The following is a 24,564-nucleotide window of genomic DNA, read 5'->3' as shown; positions in this document are numbered from 1 at the left end:
CTCAAACCCGCACTACGCATATGTTGAGCACTCCGATGGTCGACAGGATACCGTCTCCCTCCGAGACCTTGCGCCCGCAGGCTCCACCACCACTACGTCCACAGTGCCCCCCGCGCTGTACCCCGCTCTTTCTCCCATGCCCAGCGCCCCCGCTTTTTTGGAGGAGGCCTTTTGGTGAAATGTAGTGTAAAATAAGTAGCAAAGTGCGTTTCGTAAATAAAGCATCATGAAAATAACTCTGATGTTTCTGTGTTCCTTTTATCGAGTTGCGCCGCAGTAAAGGATTGGGGTGCAATCCATGCCAAGAGATGCCGAGTGGCCCTGGCTGTCAGAGCGCGCGGCTCCCGGGCCAGGCGGAGCCCATTCATGAAAAGAAGGGCAGGCGAGCGGGGCGGGGTCATTCACCTGATTGGTTTCCCAGCTGCACCAATCAGCGCAGGGGACGGCAGAGGCATTATGTCATCGCCAGCTGTAGCCTGGCGCGCAGGCGCGGTGGACGGCAGCCGGTTCTGGTTGAAACAGCTGCGAAATGGTGAGTCCTTGTGCACACCGGGGGGCGGGGGGGGGCGGGGGCGTCTGCAAGGTGAGCAGGGGGGGTCTGCAAGGTGAGCAGGGGTGCGGTTGGGGGGTGGGGGCATTGCTTTGCATAATGAGCTGAGCTTGTATTTATTTTCATTGCGGCATAGCTCTGGACCTGGGCGTTGCCTTTTCCAATTAACTGTCACATCAGGACTCAGAAGATATGTGAGAATTGGACAGGGATAGGCGGCTCCTTAATAAAAGGATCGAATTAGCGAGGATGCTCGAATTTTCATATTGATTGAGGCACCTCTGGTTGAAACTATTTGCATGTCTGGGATGACAGGGAATTAAAAGCCTGCCTAGAATCAACAGTGATGTCGAACAGACCACCATGGGCTGTGGCCGCTACAGCGCTGCTTCATTTCAAGAGGTTAATAAGAAGGAATGTGTGTGGCAGTGGGCAGCGTCTGCAAGTTGCTGTGCTAATGGGCGGCATGGTGGTTAGCGCTGTTGCTTCACAGCGCCAGGGTCCCAGGTTCGATTCCCGGCTTGGGTCGCTGTCTGTGCGGAATCTGCACGTCCTCCCCGTGTCTGCGTGGGTTTCCTCCGGGTGCTCCGGTTTCCTCCCACAAGCCCTGAAAGACGTGCTGTTAGGTGAATTGGACATTCTGAATTCTCCCTCAGTGTGCCAATCGTAAGAACCTTGCTTGGGGAACGCTTCTCTGAAAGCCGAACGACGAGAGAGAAAAAAGCCAAAACCTAACACCATCTACTCAGCATCACACTGGCACTGCTTTTACCCAGCAAGCCATATATTTAAAATAATCTTTATTGTCACAAGTAAAGGTGCCGGGATGTGGCACCTAGGGGCTTTTCACAGTAACTTCATTGCAGTGTTAATGTAAGCCTACTTGTGACAGTAATAAAGATTATTTTAAAAATATGGCTTGCTGGGTAAACGCACTGCCAGTGTGATGCTGAGTAGGTGCTTTTAGATTTTGGCTTTTTTCTCTCTCGTCGTTCTGCTTTCAGAGAGGGGGGGGGGGGGGGAGAATTTGTAGCGATTAGTAAAAAAAAAGAATCACAATGGCAGGGGTTTGGAACTCGCTTCAGGAGTATAGGCAGTAAGCCTCAACTTATTTAAAAGCTGTCTGGATATGCATTACAAGTGCTGATACCTGCACAGCTTGAAACAAAAGCTGGATAGAGGGATTAGACTGGGTGGCTAATTTTTCACCCGGCGCAGGCACCGAGACTTCTCTCTATGCCGTAAATGTTCCATGATTTTGCTGAAGTCGTCCTCCATCTCCAATTTGTATCCAGGTGGGTTCCTTGAATATGTAAATAGTCCAACTAGGGAAGGGGCCGCACTGGATCTGGTATTGGAGAATGAGCCTAGCCAGGCGATCGAAGATTCAGTAGGGGACCATTTTAGGAATAGTGACCATAACTAGGTAAGTTTTAAGGTACTCGTGGATAAGGATAAGATTAGTCCTCGAGTGACCATGCTAAATTGTGGGAACGCTAATTACAACAATATTAGGCAGGAACTGAAGAATTTAGATTGGGAGCAGTTCTTTGAGGGTAAATCAACATCTGACATGTGGGAGTCTTTCAAACATCAGTTGATTAGAATTCAGGGCCGGCATTTTCCTTTGAAGGTGAAGGATAAGTATGGCAAGTTTGGGGAACTTTGGATAACGAGGGATATTGTGAGCATAATCGTAAAGAAAAAGGAAGCACTCGTAAGGTCTAGAAGACAGAACTGACAAAGCCATTGAAGAATATAAAGAAAGTAGGAAGAACATAAACAATGAGTTAGGGCTAAAAGGGGTCATGAAAAGTCCTTGGCAACAGGATTAAGGAGAATCCCAAGGCATTTTATTCTGATATAAAGAGCAAGAGTGTAGCCAGGGAAAGGGTTGGCTCACTCAAGGACTGAGGGAATATATGCGAACCAGAGGAAATGAGCGAGGTGCTAAATGAGTATTCACAGGGGAGGACTTGGTGGATGATGAGTCTAGGGAAGGGTGTAGATATTCTGGGTCATGTACATATCAAAAAGGTGGTGCTGGATGTTTTAAAAAGCATTAAGGCACATGTCCCCAGGGTCTGATGGGATCTATCCCAGAATACTGAGGGAGGCAAGGGAGGAAATTGCTGGGGTCTTAACAGACATCTTTGTATCCTCATTGGCTACAGGTGAGGTCCCAGAGGACAGGAGAATAGCCAATGATGTCCTTTGTTTAAGAAGGGTAGAAGGGATAATCCATAAAATTATAGGCAGGTGATCCTTGCGTCAATGTAGGGAAATTATTGGACAATATTATTGGGGAACGGATTTACTCACATTTGGAAACAAATGGACTTATTAGCGAAAGGCAGCATGGCTTTAGGAAGAGGTCATGTCTCACTAACTTGATGGAGGTTTTTGAGGAAGTGACGAAGATGATTGATGAAGGGTGGACAGTGGATGTTGTCTACATGGACTTCGGTAAAGGCTTTGACAAGGTTCCGCATGATAGACTGGTTCAGAAGATGAAGTCAGAGGTGAGAAGGCAAGATGGATACAGAACTGGCTCGGTCATAGAAGACAGGAGTAGCGGTGGAAGGGTGTTTTTTTTTAATGGAGAGCCATAACTAGTGGTGTTCTGCAGGGATCAGTGCTGGGACCTTTGTTGTTCGTAGTATATGTGAATGATTTGAAGGAAAATGTAACTTGTCTGATTAGTAAGTTTGCGGACAACACAAACATTGGTGGAGTTGTGGATTGTCAGAGGATACAGCAGGATATAGATTGGTTGGAGACTTGGGCATAGAGTTAATCCGGACAAATGTGAGGTAATCCATTTTGGAAGGTCTAATACAGGTGGGAATTATACAGTAAATTGCAGAACCCTTAGGAGTATTGACAGGCAGAGGGATCAAGTGTACAGGTCCCCAGATCACTGAAAGTGGCAAAGCAGTGGATAAGGCAATCAAGAGCGTATACAGCATGCTTGCCTTCATCGGTCGAGGCACTGAGTATAAAAATTGGCAAGTCATGCTGTGTGTACAATTCTGGTTGCCACACTACCAGAAGGATGTGGCTGTATTGGAGAGGGTACAGAAGAGGTTTACCAGGATATGCCCAGGTATTAGTAATGAGAAGAGATTGGATAAACTCGGAATATTTTCACTGGAACGATAAGAGGTTGAGGGCGACCTGATAAACATTTACAAAATTGAGTGGCATGGACAGAGTGGATAGCCAGACGCTTTTCCCTGGGATGGAAAAGTCAATTACTAGGGGACATAGGATTAAGGTGCGAGGGGAAAGGTTTAGAGGAGATGTGCGAGGGACGTTTTTTTACACAGAGGATGGAATGTGCTGCTGGGGGAGGTGGTGGAAGCGGATACGATAGTGCCTTTTTAAGAGGCATCTTGACAAATATGTGAATAGGATGGGAATAGAGGGATACGGACACGGGAAATGCAGAAGGTTTTGGTTTAGCCAGGCATCATGATTGGCGCAGGTTTGGTGGGCCAAAGGACCTGTTCCCGTGGTGTACTGTACTTTGATCAGTCTAATTGTGGGCTACTGTACTAAGAACAACGATCGACTCAGGGGCGTTTTCATTGGCTCTCAGTTCCTTGAGTCTACAATGCTATTCTCCAGCTGAGATTATTTATTCTGGGAGGGCTAAGCAGCAGAGCGGAAGCAACAGTGGCTGCGTTTTCTACTGCCTTTTTTATGTCAGAAGACATCAAGACTTGGAGTCAACCTTTCAGTCTGTGTCAGTTCAGTTTATCTATCTTAGATTTGCAATTGCCCTGAGCACACTTGGAAAGGGAAAATCAGCTTCTCTGACCATTTGTAGCCCATGTGTGAGAGAGAGGGAGAGATGCAATGTCAGATGGACAGATTGGAATCGAGTTACATAGAATGGCCACTGGGGTGAGATCTGGGATGTCACCAGCACTGTTTGATCCAGCCCAGCATGCATCAGACTTTTGTCGGATCGAATGGGGGAAGGGAATAAACGGGAGTTATTGATCACATTGTCCAGTCATTGTTGGGAGTGGGGATGAGCCACGGCAACATGCACAGGTTATACAAGACCAAAAGACATAGGAGCAGAATTAGGCCACTCGGCCCATCGGGTCTGCTCCGCCATTCAATCATGGCTGATATTTTTTTCATCCCCATTCTCCTGCCTTCTCATGTGGTGTTCCAGTGTGATAGAGAGGCATTCCTCGATGCCCAGCTCATTCTCTCCAAGGAGCTTACTGTACGAGATGTTGGCAGAGACGGTCTGAAATCACCACCTCGGAACTCCATTCCCCTTCCCTGGCAACTGCCTCAGGCTGAACCAGACTGCTTGCAGCATCACCCTCTTGCTTGCGTTGAGCTTCGGATTTTGTGTTCACACCATCATAAAGGCTGCCTTTTTATAAATTTAAACAACGCCATTGTTATTTTTTTTTCCAATTAAGGGGCACTTTAGCGTGGCCAATCCACCTACCCCGCACATCTTTGGGTTGTGGGGGTGAAACCCACGCACACAGGGGGGGGGGGAAATGTGCAAACTCCACGTGGACAGTGACCCGGGGCTGGGATTGAACCCGGGTCCTCGGCGGCGTCATGCAGCAGTGCTAACCACTCCGCCACCGTGCCGCCCCTATAAGGGAGAATATTAAGAGCCTCTCGTATCGCTGCCTGACGATGTTCACTCTTTTTTCAGGCTGAAGTTGAAGAAACGTTGAAGAGAATTCAGAGCCAGAGGGGTGTGGTAGGGATTATTGTTGTCAATGCAGAAGGTATTTAAAACTTTTATTTGTCTATAATAAAGGACTGAATATTCCTGGTTCATCATTTTACCAGTTTCTTTTAGTCATTTTGAGGGATAAATATTGGCCAGGAGCCTCAGAGCAGCTCCTCAGGTTTCCTTCAAAATAGTGCCACAGGATCTTTCATCTTTGGGTCAAGGTGTTGGTTTAACATCTCCTCTGAAAGACAGTGCAGCACCCCCTCAGTACTGTCCCTCCGACAGTGCAGCACTCCCTCAGTACTGTCCCTCCGACAGTGCGGCACCCCCTCAGTACTGTCCCTCCGACAGTGCAGCACTCCCTCAGTACTGTCCCTCCTACAGTGCAGCACCCCCTCAGTACTGTCCCTCCGACAGTGCAGCACTCCCTCAGTACTGTCCCTCCGACAGTGCGGCACCCCCTCAGTACTGTCCCTCCGACAGTGCGGCACCCCCTCAGTACTGTCCCTCCGACAGTGCAGCACCCCCTCAGTACTGTCCCTCCGACAGTGCAGCACCCCCTCAGTACTGTCCCTCCGACAGTGCAGCACCCCCTCAGTACTGTCCCTCCGACAGTGCAGCACTCCCTCAGTACTGTCCCTCCGACAGTGCGGCACCCCCTCAGTACTGTCCCTCCGACAGTGCAGCACCCCCTCAGTACTGTCCCTCCGACAGTGCAGCACTCCCTCAGTACTGTCCCTCCGACAGTGCAGCACCCCCTCAGCACTGTACCTCCGACAGTGCAGCACCCCCTCAGTACTGTCCCTCCGACAGTGCATCACCACCGCAGTACTGTCCCTCCGACAGTGCAGCACCCCCTCAGCACTGACCCTCCGACAGTGCAGCACCCCCTCAGTACTGTCCCTCCGACAGTGCAGCACCCCCTCAGTACTGTCCCTCCGACAGTGCAGCACTCCCTCAGCACTGTCCCTCCGGCAGTGCAGCACCCCCTCAGCACTGTCCCGCCGACAGTGCAGCACCCCCTCAGCACTGTCCCTCCGACAGTGCAGCACCCCCTCAGTACTGACCCTCCGACAGTGCAGCACCCCCTCAGCACTGACCCTCCGACAGTGCAGCACCCCCTCAGCACTGAATCTCCGACAGTGCAGCACCCCCTCAGCGCTGTCCCTCCGACAGTGCAGCACCCCCTCAGTACTGACCCTCCGACAGTGCAGCACCCCCTCGGTACTGTCCCTCCGACAGTGCAGCACTCCCTCGGTACTGTCCCTCTGACAGTGCAGCACTCCCTCGGTACTGTCCCTCTTGACAGTGCAGCACTCCCTCAGCACTGACCCTCTGACAGTGCCGCACTCCCTCTGCACTGATCCTCTGACAGTGCAGCACTCCCTCAGTTCAGACCCTATGACAGTGCAGCACAACCTCAGTACTGTCCCCCCAACAGTGCAGCACTCCCTCAGTACTGTCCCTCCAACAGTGCAGCACTCCCTCAGTACTGACCCTCTGACAGTGCGGCGCACCCTCAGTACTGACCCTCTGACAGTGCATCACTCCCTCTGTTCAGACCCTCTGACAGTGCAGCACAACCTCAGTACTGTCCCCCCAACAGTGCAGCACTCCCTCAGTACTGTCCCTCCAACAGTGCAGCACTCCCTCAGTACTGACCCTCTGACAGTGCGGCGCACCCTCAGTACTGACCCTCTGACAGTTTAGCACTCCCTCAGTACTGATCCTCTGACAGTGCTGCACTCCCTCAGCACTGTCCCTCCAACAGTGCAGCACTCGCTCAGCACTGTCCCTCCAACAGTGCAGCACTCGCTCAGCACTGTCCCTCCAACAGTGCAGCACCCCCTCAGCACTGTCCCTCCGACAGTGCAGCACCCCTTCAGCACTGACCCTCTGACAGTGCAGCACTCCCTCAGTACTGACCTTCTGACAGTGCAGCACTCCCTCGGTACTGTCTCACCGGCAGTGCAGCACTCCCTCGGTACTGTCTCACCCACAGTGCAGCACTCCCTCGGTACTGTCTCACCCACATTGCAGCACTCCCTCGGTACTGTCTCACCGACAGTGCAGCACTCCCTCGGTACTGTCTCACCGACAGTGCAGCACTCCCTCAGTACTGTCTCACCGACAGTGCAGCACTCCCTCGGTACTGCCTCACCGACAGTGCAGCACTCCCTCGGTACAGTCTCACCGACAGTGCAGCACTCCCTCGGTACTGTCTCACCGACAGTGCAGCACTCCCTCGGTACTGTCCCACCGACAGTGCAGCACTCGCTCGGTACTGTCCCACCGACAGTGCAGCACTCCCTTGGTACTGTCTCACCGACAGTGCAGCACTCCCTCGGTACTGTCTCACCGACAGTGCAGCACTCCCTCGGTACTGTCTCACCGACAGTGCAGCACTCCCTGGTACTGTCTCACCGACAGTGCAGCACTCTCTCGGTACTGTCTCACCCACAGTGCAGCACTCCCTCGGTACTGTCTCACCCACCGTGCAGCACTCCCTCAGCACTGACCCTCCGACAGTGGAGCACTCCCTCGGTACTGTCTCACCGACAGTGCAGCACTCCCTCGGTACTGTCTCACCGACAGTGCAGCACTCCCTCGGTACTGTCTCACCGACAGTGCAGCACTCCCTCGGCACTGTCTCACCCACAGTGCAGCACACCCTCAGCACTGACCCTCCGACAGTGCAGCACTCCCTCGGTACTGTACAGGAACGTCAGTCTAGATTTTCATGCTCAAGTCCTGGAGTGTGATTTGAACCTGGAAACTTGTGACTTAGGAGGAAGAGTTTTCTGTCCTCTGAACTATACAGCTGGCATTGACCAGTTAGCCTGTTCCTGCCCGTCACTGTCACATGGCTGGTAACTGTTCTCCTCTTTCTAAGGTATTCCCATCCGGACAACCATGGACAATGCGACCACAGTCCAATATGCTGGTCTTATTCACCAGCTGTCCATGAAAACTAGGACCACCATCCGGGATATCGATCCACAGAATGACCTCACCTTCCTCCGAATCCGCTGCAAAAAAAATGAAATAATGGCTGCACCTGGTAAACGTGGTTTATTTTAATTGTCCATCCCTCCGGGAATATAGCTCACTTGTTTATGCCTTTTAAGCAATGTTATTCGCTCTGCAGTGATCTGGCAGGTGAGTGTTCTCACTGTCACGATGCTAACCAGTGTGCATTGCGCTGGTCAAGGAGACACGGCCTGAGTGAGAATTTGGTAATTTGGTGCAGTGAGGTAACCAGGAAAGGTAAGTGGTTAATCTAATTTTGCTGTTTTTCAGTTAAAAGTGCAGTGTAGATTAGTGTCTGATTGGCTGAAGCTGCCCCCACCCTAATTGCTGAGAGGCAGTTATCTGGCAGTCACCTGAGGCCTGTTTCGGGGCACAAAGGTACACATTGTATTCTTCCCTTTGAAGTTTTAGTGTGAGTCATCCTAAAGTCTGTATAAAAGACAGAAAGTGCACTTCGTAAGAATTGCGCTGGTCAAGGAGACACAGCCTGAGTGAGTGAGACACAGACAGAGTGAGAATTTGGTAATTTGGTGCAGTGAGGTAATTCGGTGAAGAGTGGGAGTAGGTGCTTTTTCCCTACTGTTTTGTTCTCTCTCTTTCTTTGGGCCTAATTTTGGGAGCCGTTTGGAGGAGGAGGAGCAGTCTCTGTGAGTATAAAAACCTAACGGTAACTTCCTGTTTTCCAGGGTTTTTTTTCCAAAAGTGACGTCAGAGGGAAGCTGTGATCTGATTGGTTGATAGCAAATCTGCCCCAAATTTAAAAAAAAACACAGCTAAACTCGTAAACTTAAATTAAACTAATTAATTAATTAGTGATGGCTGGTCAGGTGATGTGCTTGAGCTGCTTGATGTGGGAGCTGGCAGATCCCATTGCGAGCTGCAGCGACCACATCTGCAGTAAGTGTTGGCTGCTCGAAGAGCTCCAGCTCAGAGTTGATGAGCTGGTGGCTGAGCTTCAAACACTGAGGCAGATCTGGGAAGGGGAGACTTACCTGGACACTGTGTTTCAGGAGGCAGTCACACCTGTCAGAGTAAGTAGTTTAAATCCTGCCAGTGGCCAGGGACAGCAGGGTGTGACTGCAAGTCAGGCAGGTAAAGGGAACCAGCAGTCAGGAACTCAGGAGCCTCAGCCCTTGACCCTGTCCAACAGGTATGAGGCACTTGCTCCCTGTGTGGATGGCGAACAGGAAGGATGAGTCAGCTGACCAAGGCACCATGGTTCAGCAGGCCATTCAAGGGGAGGGAGTAAATAGGCAAGTTATAGTTGTAGGGGATTCTATTATCAGGGGGACAGATAGTATCCTTTGTGAGCAGGATAAAGAGTCCCGCATGGTATGTTGCCTGCCCGGTGCTAGGGTGCGGGACATCTCTGACCGGCTTGAAAGGATACTGGAGAGGGAGGGGGAGGATCCAGTTGTTGTGGTCCATGTCGGTACCAACAACATAGGCAAGTCCAGAAAAGAGGACCTGTTTAGAGATTATAAAGAGCTAGGATTCAAATTTAAAAAACAGGTCCTCAAGGGTCATAATCTCCGGATTACTGCCCGAGCCACGTGCAAATTGGCATAGGGAGGCAAGAATAAGGGAAGTTAACACATGGCTGAAAGAGTGGTGTGGGAAAGAGGGGTTCCTTTTCATGGGACACTGGCATCAGTTTTGGGACAGGGGGGACCTATACCGTTGGGATGGTCTCCACCTGAACCGAGCTCGGACCAGTGTTCTGGCGAAAAGAGTAAATAGGGTGGTCAATAGGACTTTAAACTAGAGATTGGGGGGGAAGGGAAAGTCAGGGAACCAAGAGGTGAAGTAATCCTTAGGAAATCAAAAAAGCACAAAAAGACAGAACTCAGGAGAGGTTATGATAGTCCCCATCCCACAAAATATGACACAGCGTATGGAAAGGCTCAGTAAACCAAGGTCCACCACACTAAGAAAACAAAATAGAAAATTAAAGGTGCTATATTTAAATGCGCGCAGTATACGGAACAAGGTAGATGAGCTTGTGGCCCAGATTGTGACTGGCAGGAATGATGTGGTAGGCATCACAGAGACGAGGTTGCAGGGGGTTCAGGACTGGCATTTAAACATCCAGGGATTCACAACCTATCGAAAAGACAGAGGTGGGCAGAGGGGGCGGGGTTGCCTTGTTAATTAGGAATGAAATTAAATCAATAGCACGAAACTAGATAGGGTCGGATGATGTGGAGTCTGTGTGGGTAGAGTTGAGGAACCACAAAGGCAAAAAAAACATAATGGGAGTTATGTACAGGCCTCCTAACAGTGGTCAGGACCAGGGGCACAAAATGCACCACGAAATAGAAAGTGCATGTCAGAAAGGCAAGGTCACAGTGATCATGGGGGACTTCAATATGCAGGTGGACTGGGTAAATAATGCTGCCTGTGGACCCAAGGAAAGGGAATTCATTGAATGTTTACAGGAGGGCTTTTTGGAACAGCTTGTGATGGAGCCCACGAGGGAACAGGCCATTCTGGACTTAGCGTTATGTAATGAGCCAGACTTGATTAAAGATCTTAAAGTAAGGGAACACTTAGGAGGCAGTGATCACAATATGGTAGAATTCAATCTCCAATTTGAAAGAAAGAAGGTAGAATCAGATGTAAAGGTGTTACAGTTAAATAAAAGTAACTACAGGGGCATGAGGGAGGAACTGACGAAAATCGACTGGGAGCAGAGCCTAGTGGGAAAGACAGTAGAACAGCAATGGACCAGACGGGATTTGTAAAGGGCAGGCAACTAAACACCAATGTCCGGATGCTCTTAAACGTGATAATGATGCCATCGGAGGAGGGAGAGGCAGAGATAGTGGCAGCTATGGATGCGGAGAAGGCCTTTGACCGAGTAGAGTGGGAGTACCTCTGGGAGGTGCTGCGCAGGTTTGGGTTCAGGGTAGGGTTTATCAATTGGGTTAAGCTCCTTTACAGAGCCCCGATGGCAAGTGTAATGACGAACCGGCGGAGGTCGGAGTACTTTCGACTGTACCGAAGGACGAGGCAGGGGTGCCCCCTGTCCCTCCTGTTGTTCGCATTGGCGATCGAACCATTGCCCATGTCATTGAGGGAGTCTAATAAATGGAAGGGGGTGGTCCGAGGGGGAGAACAGCATCGTGTGTCGCTATATGCGGATGACCTGTTGCTGTACGTGGCGGACCCAATGGAGGGGATGGTGGAGGTCATGCAGACTCTAAAGGAGTTTGGGGAGTTTTCGGGCTATAAGCTCAATGTAGGGAAGAGTGAGCTCTTTGTATTACAGGTGGGGGACCAAGAAAGAGGGATAGGGGACCTACCGCTGAGGAGGGCGGAGGGGAGCTTTCTGTATCTGGGGATCCAGATAGCCAGGAGTTGGGGGACCCTACAGAAACTGAATCTGACGAGGTTGGTGGAGCAAATGGAGGAGGATTTCAAAAGATGGGGCATGTTACCGCTCTCGCTGGCGGGTAGAGTGCAGTCGGTCAAAATGGTGGTCCTTCCGAGGTTTCTGTTTGTGTTTCAGTGCCTTCCCATCGTGATCACTAAGGCCTTTTTTAAGAGAGTAGGCAGGAGTATTATGGGGTTTGTGTGGGCGAATAAGACCCCGAGAGTAAGGAGAGGGTTCCTGGAACGCAGTAGGGACCGAGGAGGGTTGGCGCTGCCAAACCTGGGGAGCTACTATTGGGCAGAAAATGTGGTGATGATTCGCAAGTGGGTTATGGAGGGCGAGGGGGCGGCATGGAAGAGGATGGAGATGGCGTCCTGTAAAGGATCGAGCCTGGGGGCGTTGGTGACGGCACCGCTGCCGCTCTCGCCGACAAAGTATACCACGAGCCCTGTGGTGGCCGCAACGCTAAGGATCTGGGGCCAGTGGAGACGGCACCGGGGTGCAATGGGAGCATCGGTGTGGTCCCCGATCAGGGGTAACCACCGGTTTGTCCCGGGGAAGATGGACGGGGGATTCCAGAGCTGGCATCGGGCAGGGATTGGAAGAATGGGGGACCTGTTCATCGACGGGACGTTTGCGAGCCTAGGGGCACTAGAGGAGAAGTTCGAGTTACCCCCGGGAAATGCCTTTAGATATATGCAGGTGAGGGCTTTTGTGAGGCGACAGGTGAGGGAATTCCCGTTGCTCCCGGCACAAGAAGTTCAAGATAGGGTGATCTCGGGTGTATGGGTCGGGGAGGGCAAGGTGTCGGAAATACACCAGGAGTTGAAAGAAGAGGGGGAAGCGCTGGTAGAAGAGTTGAAGGGTAAATGGGAGGAGGAGGCTGGGGGAGGAGATCGAGGAAGGTCTGAGGGCTGATGTCCTAGGTAGGGTTAATTCCTCCTCCTCGTGTGCCAGGCTCAGCCTGATACAATTTAAGGTGGTCCACAGAGCGCACTTGACGGGGGCGAGGTTGAGTAGGTTCTTTGGGGTAGAGGACAGATGTGGAAGGTGCTCAGGGAGCCCGGCGAACCATGTCCATATGTCTTGGTCATGCCCGGCACTGGAGAGGTTCTGGAGAGGAGTGGCGGGAGCAATATCTCAGGTGGTGAAAGTCCGGGTCAAGCCAAGCTGGGGGCTAGCAATATTTGGAGTAGTGGACGAACCGGGAGTGCAGGAGGCGAAAGAGGCCGGCATTCTGGCCTTTGCGTCCCTAGTAGCCCGGCGAAGAATCTTGCTAATGTGGAAGGAGGCGAAGCCCCCCAGCCTGGAGGCCTGGATAAATGATATGGCTGGGTTCATAAAGTTGGAGAGGATTAAGTTCACCTTGAGAGGGTCTGCGCAGGGGTTCTTCAGGCGGTGGCAACCGTTCCTAGACTATCTCGCGGAGCGTTAGAGGAAGGTCGGTCAGCAGCAGCAGCAACCTTGGGGGGGCGGGGAGACGTCCTGGGAGGGGGTGGGGGGAGAGGGGGGACTGCCTGGGAGGGTGGATGAGCAAGAGATAACATGAAGGGTTGGGTAAACTGGCCCATACGGGTGAGGGCCAGTGTACAAAGCTGTGTAAATATATCATTTTGCCATGTATATATCTTGCTCTGCGCGATTTCTCTTTTGTTACCCGGGGGGGGGGGGGGTTATTTTTTGTAAGGGAGAAAAATTAAAATTGTGTTTTAAAAAACTTTAATAAATATATTTTTTTTAAAAGAACAGCAATGGCAGGAGTTTCTGGGAGTAATTGAGGACACAGTACAGAGGTTCATCCCAAAGAAAAGAAAGGTTATCAGAGGGGGGATTAGGCAGCCATGGCTGACAAAGGAAGTTAGGGAATGCATCAAAGCAAAAGAGAAAGCCTATAATGTGGCAAAGAGTAGTGGGAAGTCAGAAGATTGGGAAGGCTACAAAAACAAACAGAGGATAACAAAGAGAGAAATAAGGAAAGAGAGGATCAATTATGAAGGTAGTCTAGCCAGTAACATTAGGAATGATAGTAAAAGTTTCTTTAAACACATTAAAAACAAACGGGAGGCAAAAGTAGACATTGGGCCGCTCAAAAATGACGCTGGTAATCTAGTGATGGGAGACGAGGAAATAGCTGAGGAACTAACTAAGTACTTTGCGTCAGTCTTCACAGTAGAAGACATGAGTAATATCCCAACAATTCAGGAGAGTCAGGGGGCAGAGTTGAATATGGTAGCCATCACAAAGGAGAAAGTGCTAGAGAAACTAAGAGGTCTAAAAATTGATAAATCTCCAGGCCCAGATGGGCGACATCCTAGAGTTCTAAAGGAGATAGCTGAAGAAATAGTGGAGGTGTTAGTTATGATCTTTCAAAAGTCACTGGAGTCAGGGAAAGTCCCAGAGGATTGGAAAATCGCTGTTGTAACCCCCCTGTTCAAGAAGGGAACAAGGAAAAAGATGGAAAATTATAGGCCAATTAGCCTAACCTCGGTTGTTGGCAAGATTCTAGAATGCATTGTTAAGGATGAGATTTCTAAATTCTTGGAAGTGCCGGGTCAGATTAGGACAAGTCAGCATGGATTTAGTAAGGGGAGGTCGTGCCTGACAAACCTGTTAGAGTTCTTTGAAGAGATAACAAATAGGTTAGACCAAGGAGAGCCAATGGATGTTATCTATATTGACTTCCAAAAGGCCTTTGATAAGGTGCCTCACGGGAGACTGCTGAGTAAAATAAGGGCCCATGGTATTCGAGGCAAGGTACTAACATGGATTGACGATTGGCTGTCAGGCAGAAGGCAGAGAGTTGGGATAAAAGGTTCTTTTTCGGAATGGCAACCGGTGACGAGTGGTGACCCGCAAGGTTCAGTGTTGGGGCCACAGCTGTTCTCTTTATATATTAACGATCTAGATGACGGGACTGGGGGCATTCTGGCTAAGTTTACCGATGATACAAAGATAGGTGGAGGGGCAGGTAGTATGGAGGAGGTGGGGAGGCTGCAGAAAGATTTAGACAGTTTAGGAGAGTGGTCCAAGAAATGGCTGATGAAATTCAACGTGGGCAAGTGCGAGGTCTTGCACTTTGGAAAAAAGAATAGAGGCATGGACTATTTTCTAAACGGTGACAAAATTCATAATGCTGAAGTGCAAAGGGACTTGGGAGTCCTAGTCCAGGATTCTCTAAAGGTAAACTTGCAGGTTGAGTCTGTAATTAAGAAAGCAAATGCAATGTTGTTATTTATCTCAAGAGGCTTGGAATATAAAAGCAGGGTTGTACTTCTGAAGCTTTATAAAGCAATAGTTAGGCCCCATTTAGAATACTGTGAGCAATTTTGGGCCCCACACCTCAGGAAGGACATACTGGCACTGGAGCGGGTCCAGCGGAGATTCACACGGATGATCCCAGGAATGGTAGGCCTAACATACGATGAACGTCTGAGCATCCTGGGATTATATTCATTGGAGTTTAGGAGGTTGATGGGAGATCTAATAGAAACTTACAAGATAATGAATGGCTTAGATAGGTTGGACGTAGGGAAGTTGTTTCCATTAGCAGGGGAGACTAGGACCCGGGGGCACAGCCTTAGAATAAAAGGGAGTCACTTTAGAACAGAGATGAGGAGAAATTTCTTCAGCCAGAGAGTGGTGGGTCTGTGGAATTCATTGCCACAGAGGGCGGTGGAGGCCGGGACGTTGAGTATCTTTAAGACAGAAGTTGATAAATTCTTGATTTCTCAAGAAATTAAGGGCTATGGAGAGAGAGCGGGTAAATGGAGTTGAAATCAGCCATGATTGAATGGTGGAGTGGACTTTATGGGCCGAATGGCCTTTCTTCCGCTCCTATGTCTTATGGTCTTATGGTTCTGGGTTTGATTCCTGGTCTGTCATTTCTTTTCGAGTTCTTTCATGGACGTGAGCATCACTGGCAGGGCCTAAGTTTGTTCTCCATCCATAATTGCCCTTGAGTAGGTTGAGCTGAGCCCCTGCCTTGAACCGCTGCAGTCTGCAGCCCCTGTGGTGTAGGTACACCCACACTGCTGTTAGGGAGGGAATTCCTAGCGACAGTGAAGGAATGGCAATCTATTTCAGCAGTGTCAATTCTCTCTCTCTCTCTCCATATGCAAAGGCTCGACTCCCACTGGTTTTTAAAAAATAAATTTAGAGTACCCAATACTTTTTTTTTTCCAATTAAGGGGCAATTTAGCGTGGCCAATCCACCTACCCTGCACATCTTTGGATTGTGGGGGTGAGACCCATGCAGTCACAGGGAGAATGTGCAAACTCCGCATGGGCAGTGACCCGGGGCTGGGATTCGAAATCAGGTCCTCAGCGCCGTGAGGCAGGCTCCCACTCCAAAGGCACTACAGCTATTGGTATTTGCCAATTAACTAGTTTTCAACTCTTTTTTTCTAAATATAAATTTAGAGTACCCAATTCATTTTTTCCAATTAAGGGGCAATTTAAAGTGGCCAATCCACCTACTCTGCACATCTTTGGGTTGTGGGGGGGCGTGTGGTAGGCTATATTAGGGGTATCGCGGTACCTAGGCGGAGCATAAGAGTCTGTGTTTCACCCACAGCAGTCATTCTGTACCGGATCTGCTGGGGTAACTACTTGTTCATTACAGCCTTCAATTGGACTACAATCTCGTTTCAGTAGTGATTGATCGTGCATGAGAGCGAAACCCACGCAAACACGGGGAGAATGTGCAAACCCCACACGGACAGTGACCCAGAGCCGGGATCAAACCTGGGACTTCGGCGCCGTGAGGCAGCAGTGCTAACCCACTGTGCCACCGTGCTGCCCACGGCAAATGGTAATTTGACAAATTCAGAGAACAAGACAAGGACATTTCTTGTGGAGCCAGGCTGTGTACAGTGGCAGCAGCCAACACGGTATTAGATGCTGAAGGATCCTTCTGGGCCACCATCCCTGAAGTCTGCCTGAGCCCCGGCTGCGGTGACTGGCCTTCGAAGCTTCCTCATTCTCCTCATCCAGACAGCTGCAGTATATTTCCTCATCTTTCATTTCTACATTCACTTGACTGTGCCGGATGTGTTTCTGTAACTTCTCCATCCTCTTCCCCGGGAGTCTCTCCCTCTTACTTGAGATTCCAGCTGTCTTTCCTTCACACTATGTCTCCATCATCTTCAGTAGAGCTTTCATTAATTCATGGTTCAGGAGCTCTGACCCGGGGCTCAGCATCTATATTTAGGGGAGATGGTGGCGTAGTGGTATTGTCGCTGGACCAGTAATCCAGAGACCCAGGGTAACGCTCTGGGGACTCGGGTTCGAATCCCAACACGGCAGATGGTGGAATTTGAATTCAATAAAAATCTGAAATTAACCACGAAATGTTGCCGATTGTCATTAAAAAAAAAACATCTGGTTCACTAATGTCCTTCAGGGAAGGAAATCTGCCTTCCTTACCCGGTCTGGCCTACGTGTGACTCCAGACCCACACAGCGATGTGCTTGACTCTTAACTGCCCCACTGAAATAGCCTAGCAAGCCACTCCGTTCAAGGGCAATTAGGGATGGGTAACAAATGCTGGCCCAGCCCAGCGACGCCACATCCCAAGAACAAATAAATAAAACCATTGTTGCCAGCGACCTGCCTGGTGAGACCAGGTAACTGCAGTTGATAAATTGCCATGCAAAAGCTATTTGCCTGTTCGGGGAGGCTGGAACGGGAATTGAACCCGCGCTGCTGGTCTTGTTCTGCATTACAAACCAGCTGTCTTAGCCCACTAAATTGCACTTTGTGAGGGGAGGATGCCAGGGTGGGGAGGCAGTGGGGTACACTATCAAAGAACAAAGAAAAGTACAGCACAGGAACAGGCCCTTCGGCCCTCCAAGCCTGCGCCGACCATGCTGCCCATCAAACCTAAAAGCTTCTACACTTCTGGAGTCCATATCCCTCTATTCCCATCCTATTCATGTATTTGTCAAGACGCCCCTTAAATGTCAGTATCGTCCCTGCTTCCACCACCTCCTCCGGCAGCGAGTTCCAGGCACCCACTATCCTCTGTTTAAAAAAAAAGAAAAAATTCCCTCACGGTTCTCCTCTAAACTTTGCCCCTCACACCTTAAACCTATGTTGCCTAGTAATTGACTCTTCCACCCTGGGAAAAAGCTTCTGACTATCCACTCTGTCCATGCCCCTGATAATTGACTTCTATCAGGTTGCCCCTCAACCTCTCTCGTTCCAGTGAGAACAAACCAAGTTTATCCAACCTCTCCTCAAAGCTAATGTATGCCCTCCATACCAGGCAACATCATGGTAAACCTCTTGTGGTACCATCTCCAAAGCTGCCACATCTTCTGGTAGTGTTGCGACCAGAATTGAACAATATATTCCAAGTGTGGCCTAACCACGGTTCTATACAGCTGCAGCATGACTTGCCAATTTTTATACTCAATGCTCCGGCCGATGAAGGCAAGCATGCCATATGTCTTCTTGACTACCATCTCCATCTGTGTTGCCCCTTTCAGTGACCTGTGGACCTGTACACCCAGATCCCTCTGCCTGTCAATACTCTTCAGGGTTCTGCCATTTACTGTATATTTCCCACTTGTATTAGACCTTCCAAAATGCATTACCTAACATTTGTCCGTATTAAACTCCAGCTGCCATCTCTCCGCCCAAGTCTCCAGACAATCTAAATCCTGCTGTATCCTCTGACAGTCCTCATCACTATCTGCAATTCCACCAACCTTTGTGTCATCCACAAACTTACTAATCAGACCAGTTACATTTTCCACCAAATCATTGATATACACTATGAACAGCAAAGGTCCCAGCACTGATCCTTGCGGAACACCACAAGTCACAGCCCTCCATTCAGAAAAGCAACCTTCAACTGCTACCTTCTGTCTTTTATGCCCGAGCCAGTTCTGTATCCATCTTGCCAGCTCATCTCTGATCCCGTGCGACTTCACCTTCTGTACCAGTCTGCTGTGCGGGGCCTTGTCAAAGGCCTTACTGAAGTCCATATAGACAACATCCACTGCCGTACCTTCATCAATCATCTTCATCACTTCCTCGAAAAACTCAAGCAAGTTAGTGAGACACGACCTCCCCTTCACAAAACCATGCTGCCTCTCACTAATACATCCATTTGCTTCCAAATGGGAGTAAATCCTGTCTCAAAGAACCCTCTTCAATAATTTCCCGACCACTGACGTAAGGCTCACATTATCCTTTCTACCCTTCTTAAACAACAGAACAACATTGGCAATTCTCCAATCCACTGGGACCTCACCTGTAGCCAGTGAGGATCCAAAGATTTCTGTCAAGGCCTCAGCAATTTCCTTCCTTGCCTCTCTCAGCATTCTGAGGTATATCCCATCAGGCCCTGGGGACTTTTCTACTTTAATGTTTTTCAGGATGCCAAACACCACCTTTTTGATCTCAATGTGACCCAGGCTATCTACACACCATTCCCCAGACTCATCATCCACCAAGTCCTTCTCTTTGGCGAATACTGATGCAAAGTACTCATTTAGTACCTTGTCCATTTACTCTGGTTCCATGCATAGATTCCCCCCCCCTGTCCTCAAGTGGACCATCCTTTTCTTTGGCTACCCTCTTGCTCTTTATATACATGTAAAAAGCCTTAGGATTTTCCTTAATCCTGTTTACCAATTTCTTTCCGTGACCCCTTTAAGGCCCCCCAACTCCTTGCTTATATTCCTTCTTACTTTCCTTCTATTCCTCACATGCTTCTTCTATTCTCAGCCTTTTAGCCCTTACAAAAAGTGGGTGTGCTGTGGAATTGAAGTGTGCCGTGTTACTGAAGCGGTCCGGAACAACTTCTAGCTGGTAGGGGCCGTGGATTTGAAAGCTGCTGTCAGAGGAATCTTGACAAGTTGCTGCAATACACCTGGCACTCACTGCTGCCACTTGCTGGTGGAGGAAGTGAATGTTTAACGTGGTGGAATGGGTGTCAATCAAGCGAGCTGCCTTGTCCTGGATGGTGTCGAGCTTCTTGAGTGTTGTTGGAGCTGCACTCGTCCAGGCAAGTGGAGAGTATTCCTATACAGGCTAATTAGAGAGCTTATGTTGCCTGCCCAGCCTCCCATGAAGTCCAGAATTTGAGTGAGGCATCTCCAGGGTGCCCAACATGAGATTGCACTCTTCATATACCCCCTTCGCCTCTTCACCTTCCTTCATATCTTCCATTCAAATCTACCAACTTTGACCAGGGAGAGGGGGAAGCACTGAAGAAAAAATGACATTGCAATGATGGCAAAGTGTGCTGAATATAACACCTGCAGGATGCATTTATGTTGTGCATTTAATTTAGAAACATGTTGCAATATTTTTAACCGAGGCATGATTAAAACATGGATACTGAGCCAAAGGGGCAGGGATTAGGGAGGGAAATGTGCGGCGCGGTAGTGAATGGGGCGGTGACATGGGGTGGATTGGGGGGGGGGGGGGGGCGGTGGTGACGTAGGGAGATTTCAGGCTGCGGAGGGGCCAGGGTGTGGACCCACAATGCCAGTCATGAGGAGTGGTGACTTCAAGGTTCATCTCAGGTCTGCAGAAATAAAGGGGGGCAAACAAAGAACAAAGAAATGTACAGCACAGGAACAGGCCCTTAGGCCCTCCAAGCCCGTGCCGACCATGCTGCCCGACTAAACTACAATCTTCTACACTTCCTGGGTCCGTATCCCTCTATTCCCATCCTATTCATGTATTTGTCAAGATGCCCCTTAAATGTCACTATCGTCCCTGCTTCCACCACCTCCTCCGGTAGCGAGTTCCAGGCACCCACTACCCTCTGCGTAAAAAACTTGCCTCGTACATCTACTCTAAACCTTGCCCCTCTCACCTTAAACCTATGCCCCCTAGTAATTGACCCCTCTACCCTGGGGAAAAGCCTCTGACTATCCACTCTGTCTATGCCCCTCATAATTTTGTATACCTCTATCAGGTCTCCCCTCAACCTCCTTCGTTCCAGTGAGAACAAACCGAGTTTATTCAACCGCTCCTCATAGCTAATGCCCTCCATACCAGGCAACATTCTGGTAAATCTCTTCTGCACCCTCTCTAAAGCCTCCACATCCTTCTGGTAGTGTGGCGACCAGAATTGAACACTATACTCCAAGTGTGGCCTAACTAAGGTTCTATACAGCTGCAACATGACTTGCCAATTCTTATACTCAATGCCCCGGCCAATGAAGGCAAGCATGCCGTATGCCTTCTTGACTACCTTCTCCACCTGTGTTGCCCCTTTCAGTGACCTGTGGACCTGTACTCCTAGATCTCTTTGACTTTCAATACTCTTGAGGGTTATACCATTCACCGTATATTCCCTACCTGCATTAGACATTCCAAAATGCATTACCTCACATTTGTCCGGATTAAACTCCATCTGCCATCTCTCCGCCCAAGTCTCCAAACAATCTAAATCCTGCTGTATCCTCCGACAGTCCTCATCGCTATCCGCAATTCCACCAACCTTTGTGTCGTCTGCAAACTTACTAATCAGACCAGTTACATTTTCCTCCAAATCATTTATATATACTACAAAGAGCAAAGGCCCCAGCACTGATCCCTGTGGAACACCACTGGTCACAGCCCTCCAATTAGAAAAACATCCTTCCATTGCTACTCTCTGCCTTCTATGGCCTAGCCAGTTCTGTATCCACCTTGCCAGCTCACCCCTGATCCCGTGTGACTTCACCTTTTGTACTAGTCTACCATGAGGGACCTTGTCAAAGGCCTTACTGAAGTCCATATAGACAACATCCACTGCCCTACCTGCATCAATCATCTTAGTGACCTCCTCGAAAAACTCTATCAAGTTAGTGAGACACGACCTCCCCTTCACAAAAGCGTGCTGCCTCTCACTAATACGTCCATTTGCTTCCAAATGGGAGTAGATCCTGTCTCGAAGAATTCTCTCCAGTAATTTCCCTACCACTGAAGTAAGGCTCACCGGCCTGTAGTTCCCGGGATTATCCTTGCTACCCTTCTTAAACAGAGGAACAACATTGGCTATTCTCCAGTCCTCCGGGACATCCCCCGAAGACAGCGAGGATCCAAAGATTTCCGTCAAGGCCTCAGCAATTTCCTCTCCAGCCTCCTTCAGTATTCTGGGGTAGATCCCATCAGGCCCTGGGGACTTATCTACCTTAATATTTTTTAAGACACCCAACACCTCTTCTTTTTGGATCTCAATGTGACCCAGGCTATCTACACACCCTTCTCCAGACTCAACATCTACCAATTCCTTCTCTTTGGTGAATACTGATGCAAAGTATTCATTTAGTACCTCGCCCATTTCCTCTGGCTCCACACATAGATTCCCTTGCCTATCCTTCAGTGGGCCAACCCTTTCCCTGGCTACCCTTTTGCTTTTTATGTACGTAATGGCAAACCCAGCTCCTAAGTGTCTACTTCGGATCTTAACAAGGGTTTGCGGCAGGCGTGATGAAAGGGTTTAAAACACAAGGAAGGGAGTTTTAAGTTTGTGGTAATAAGATTCCAAGGGGCCGGGAGGGTGGATGATGGAGGGGGGGGGGGGGAGGTGGCAGCCCGTGAGAACAGGGGTAATGGGAAAGCAGGGCTCGCTATCGCTTTTGGAAGGTTGAGGGTGCAAGGCCTCCATCAGGACAGAATTGGAATATTTGACTGTGGGTGACAACAGAATGTATGCCGATTTCAGCGGTAAAGGAGCTGAGGCAGAGATGGAACGCTCGGTTAAGAAGGTGAAAGAAGTCTGTCTTTGTAACAGATTTATGTGGCATCATTTTGGAGTTGAATAACGTAACCATATTGCAAAATGCCAGGCAGAAACAACAGTCAGGGGAAGGAATAGAATCAATAGCAATGAGTTGGATTTGATTGTGAGGTATGGATACCTGGCTCTTTGCAATGTTTAGCTCCAATAAGCTACAGTCTGAAAGCAAAAGCAGTGAAGGGGTTGGGAACGGTGGCGAAGAGGTAGATCTGGGTGTCTGGCGCATAGATGCAGAGCTGACCCTTTGTCCTTGTGCGGTGTCAGAAAATAGCAGTCAATTAGGGCAGCACAGTGGCGCAGTGGGTTAGCCCTACTGCCTCAAGGCGCCGAGGTCCCAGGTTCGACCCCGGCTCACTGTCTGCGTGGAGTTTGCACATTCTCCCCGTGTTTGCGTGGGTTTTGCCCCCACAACCCAAAAGATGTTCAGGCTAGGTGGATTGAACACGTTAAATTGCCCCTTAATTGGAAAAAAATAATTGGATACTCTAATTTTTTTTTTTAAAAATAGCAGTCAATTGATGAGGAAAACCGGGGGGGGGGGGGGGCTCTGGGAACCCAGGACGATCGCTGCAACCAGGTAGGCAGTGGAGGGCAGCCCCACTGAGCTGGACACCAGAGGAGAGGCATTGGAGGAGAATGGCCTGTTCAGCTGTGTCAAAGGCTGCGTGAGGAAGGCCAGCTCGCCATGGTCACAGTGTCATTCGTGACTTTGTTTGGGGCCGCTGCGTTGTGTCGGGTGGAAATCTGATTGGAGGGATTTAGCCTTGCGGCTGTGGAAAGGTGGGCAGCGATTTGGGATGTGATCACCATCAGGGTAAACTAAGACTGCTGGTGCAAAGCTGAGTTCCGATTGCATGTTAACAGCGATCCACCCTAACTCCAAAAGGCCATCTTGCATTTTAATTGCCTGTGAAGCAGAACATTCTACTAATTTTTGTATTTATTTTTTCCCCCAACAGATAAGGAATATTTACTGATTGTCATACAGAACACAAGTGAATCATCTTTGTAATATCTGCACGGACAAACGTGGGAACAGTTTCAAGGTCACAGAAACACTCATTTACACGACAGTAATTTTTTGGTGTTGAATTCTCAATGTGCCCTGCGTGCGACCACGACTGTAGTGGCTGCGTTGTAACCCATGTGCACCTGTGACGCTGCTCCTGAAACAATTGGCTGCAGTCCATCTCTTCCACAAGTGGTTCACTGAGCCCATTTCCCGCTGCCCAGCACATTGCTGCTGCTAACTTGTCATGAGCTTGCTCATTTGCACTTGATGACCTTTTACTCATCGGGTTTTCAGCCGAAGTTGTCTTTTCTTTTATTGGGTCGGCTGCTCCAGTTAAATTTGAAACAGTTTGACGTCCCCACAGAGCTGTTCCTTTGGAAAATTGGAACAAATTCCTTTGGAAAATTGAAACAAACTCCCAATCTAATTTACAGCATTTCAGTGCGGCCTCTTGCTTTAGAATGATTGCGTTTTGAGCCTTCAATAGCTAACGGTTTTATTTTCAGACGAAGGTTAGTTTATAGTTATGGCCAAAGTACATGGGTCGAGGTTGAAAAAAAAACGACTCAATTCCTAAAACAAAGTAAAATGTCCTTAGAGCGGCAATACATGAGAATTAAAAGGATCCATTCCCTGGCACTCTGAAATTCAATCTTTCTCCTCCAACTTGTTCATCCTTCCCTCAAATTTGTTGAAAAGATGCATGACTGCTGGAACTGTTATGGACAGGTTGCAATGTGCTGCGTAGCGGGGAACACGAAGATGATTGTGAAAAATTGTTTTACTGAAAATAAAGTGACCCGCTTCCGCAAGCTTTTGTTCTTTGCTTATTTTACAGACCATCCTCTCAACAGTGTGCCTGCTTGTAGCACCGTACTGACAGGCATGTTTTTAACACGGACCGTCAGTGAGACCCCACCGAGAGTCATGCAAACAGTTTGGGCTCCTTATTTAAGGAAAGATACACTTGTATTGGAAGCCGGTTTAGAGAAGATTCACCAGGTTGGCTATTGGCATGAAGGGATTGCCTTTTGAGGAACGGTTCAGCAAGTCTGGTCTATGCTCATTGGAGTTTTGAAGAAGAACGGGGGGTGATAGTATTGAAAAGATTTCCTGAGGAGCTTGACGG

The 24,564-nt window shown here is 49.2% G+C and overlaps 1 protein-coding gene across 1 annotated transcript; it reads left to right on the top strand.

Annotated features, from left to right (window-relative positions):
• Positions 1-529: 529 nt before the first annotated feature.
• LOC140428913 (dynein light chain roadblock-type 2-like) lies at positions 530-24,247 on the top strand. The gene is made up of 4 exons (XM_072515560.1): positions 530-583; positions 5,247-5,322; positions 8,164-8,331; positions 23,383-24,247. Exons 1-4 carry the CDS (start codon positions 530-532, stop codon positions 23,433-23,435), a joined length of 351 nt encoding a protein of 116 aa, XP_072371661.1. The 3' UTR covers positions 23,436-24,247.
• The last annotated feature ends 317 nt before the right edge of the window (positions 24,248-24,564 follow it).

This window comes from Scyliorhinus torazame, chromosome 8 (genome assembly GCF_047496885.1).
Source record: "Scyliorhinus torazame isolate Kashiwa2021f chromosome 8, sScyTor2.1, whole genome shotgun sequence".
NCBI classification, from domain to species: Eukaryota; Metazoa; Chordata; class Chondrichthyes; order Carcharhiniformes; family Scyliorhinidae; genus Scyliorhinus; species Scyliorhinus torazame.
The sequence above is the reverse complement of the archived record's forward strand: the minus strand, read 5'-3'. Positions and strand labels throughout refer to the sequence as shown.

What these genes read in the sequence shown, in the direction of transcription:
- LOC140428913 (XM_072515560.1), top strand. Translation starts at nt 530, where the DNA reads ATGGTGAGTCCTTGTGCACACCGGGGGGCGGGGGGGGGCGGGGGCGTC. An exon ending in GGGGCGGGGGCGTCTGCAAG is followed by an intron (nt 584 to 5,246) that starts GTGAGCAGGGGG and finishes CTCTTTTTTCAG; the next exon opens with GCTGAAGTTGAAGAAACGTT. An exon ending in TATTGTTGTCAATGCAGAAG is followed by an intron (nt 5,323 to 8,163) that starts GTATTTAAAACT and finishes CCTCTTTCTAAG; the next exon opens with GTATTCCCATCCGGACAACC.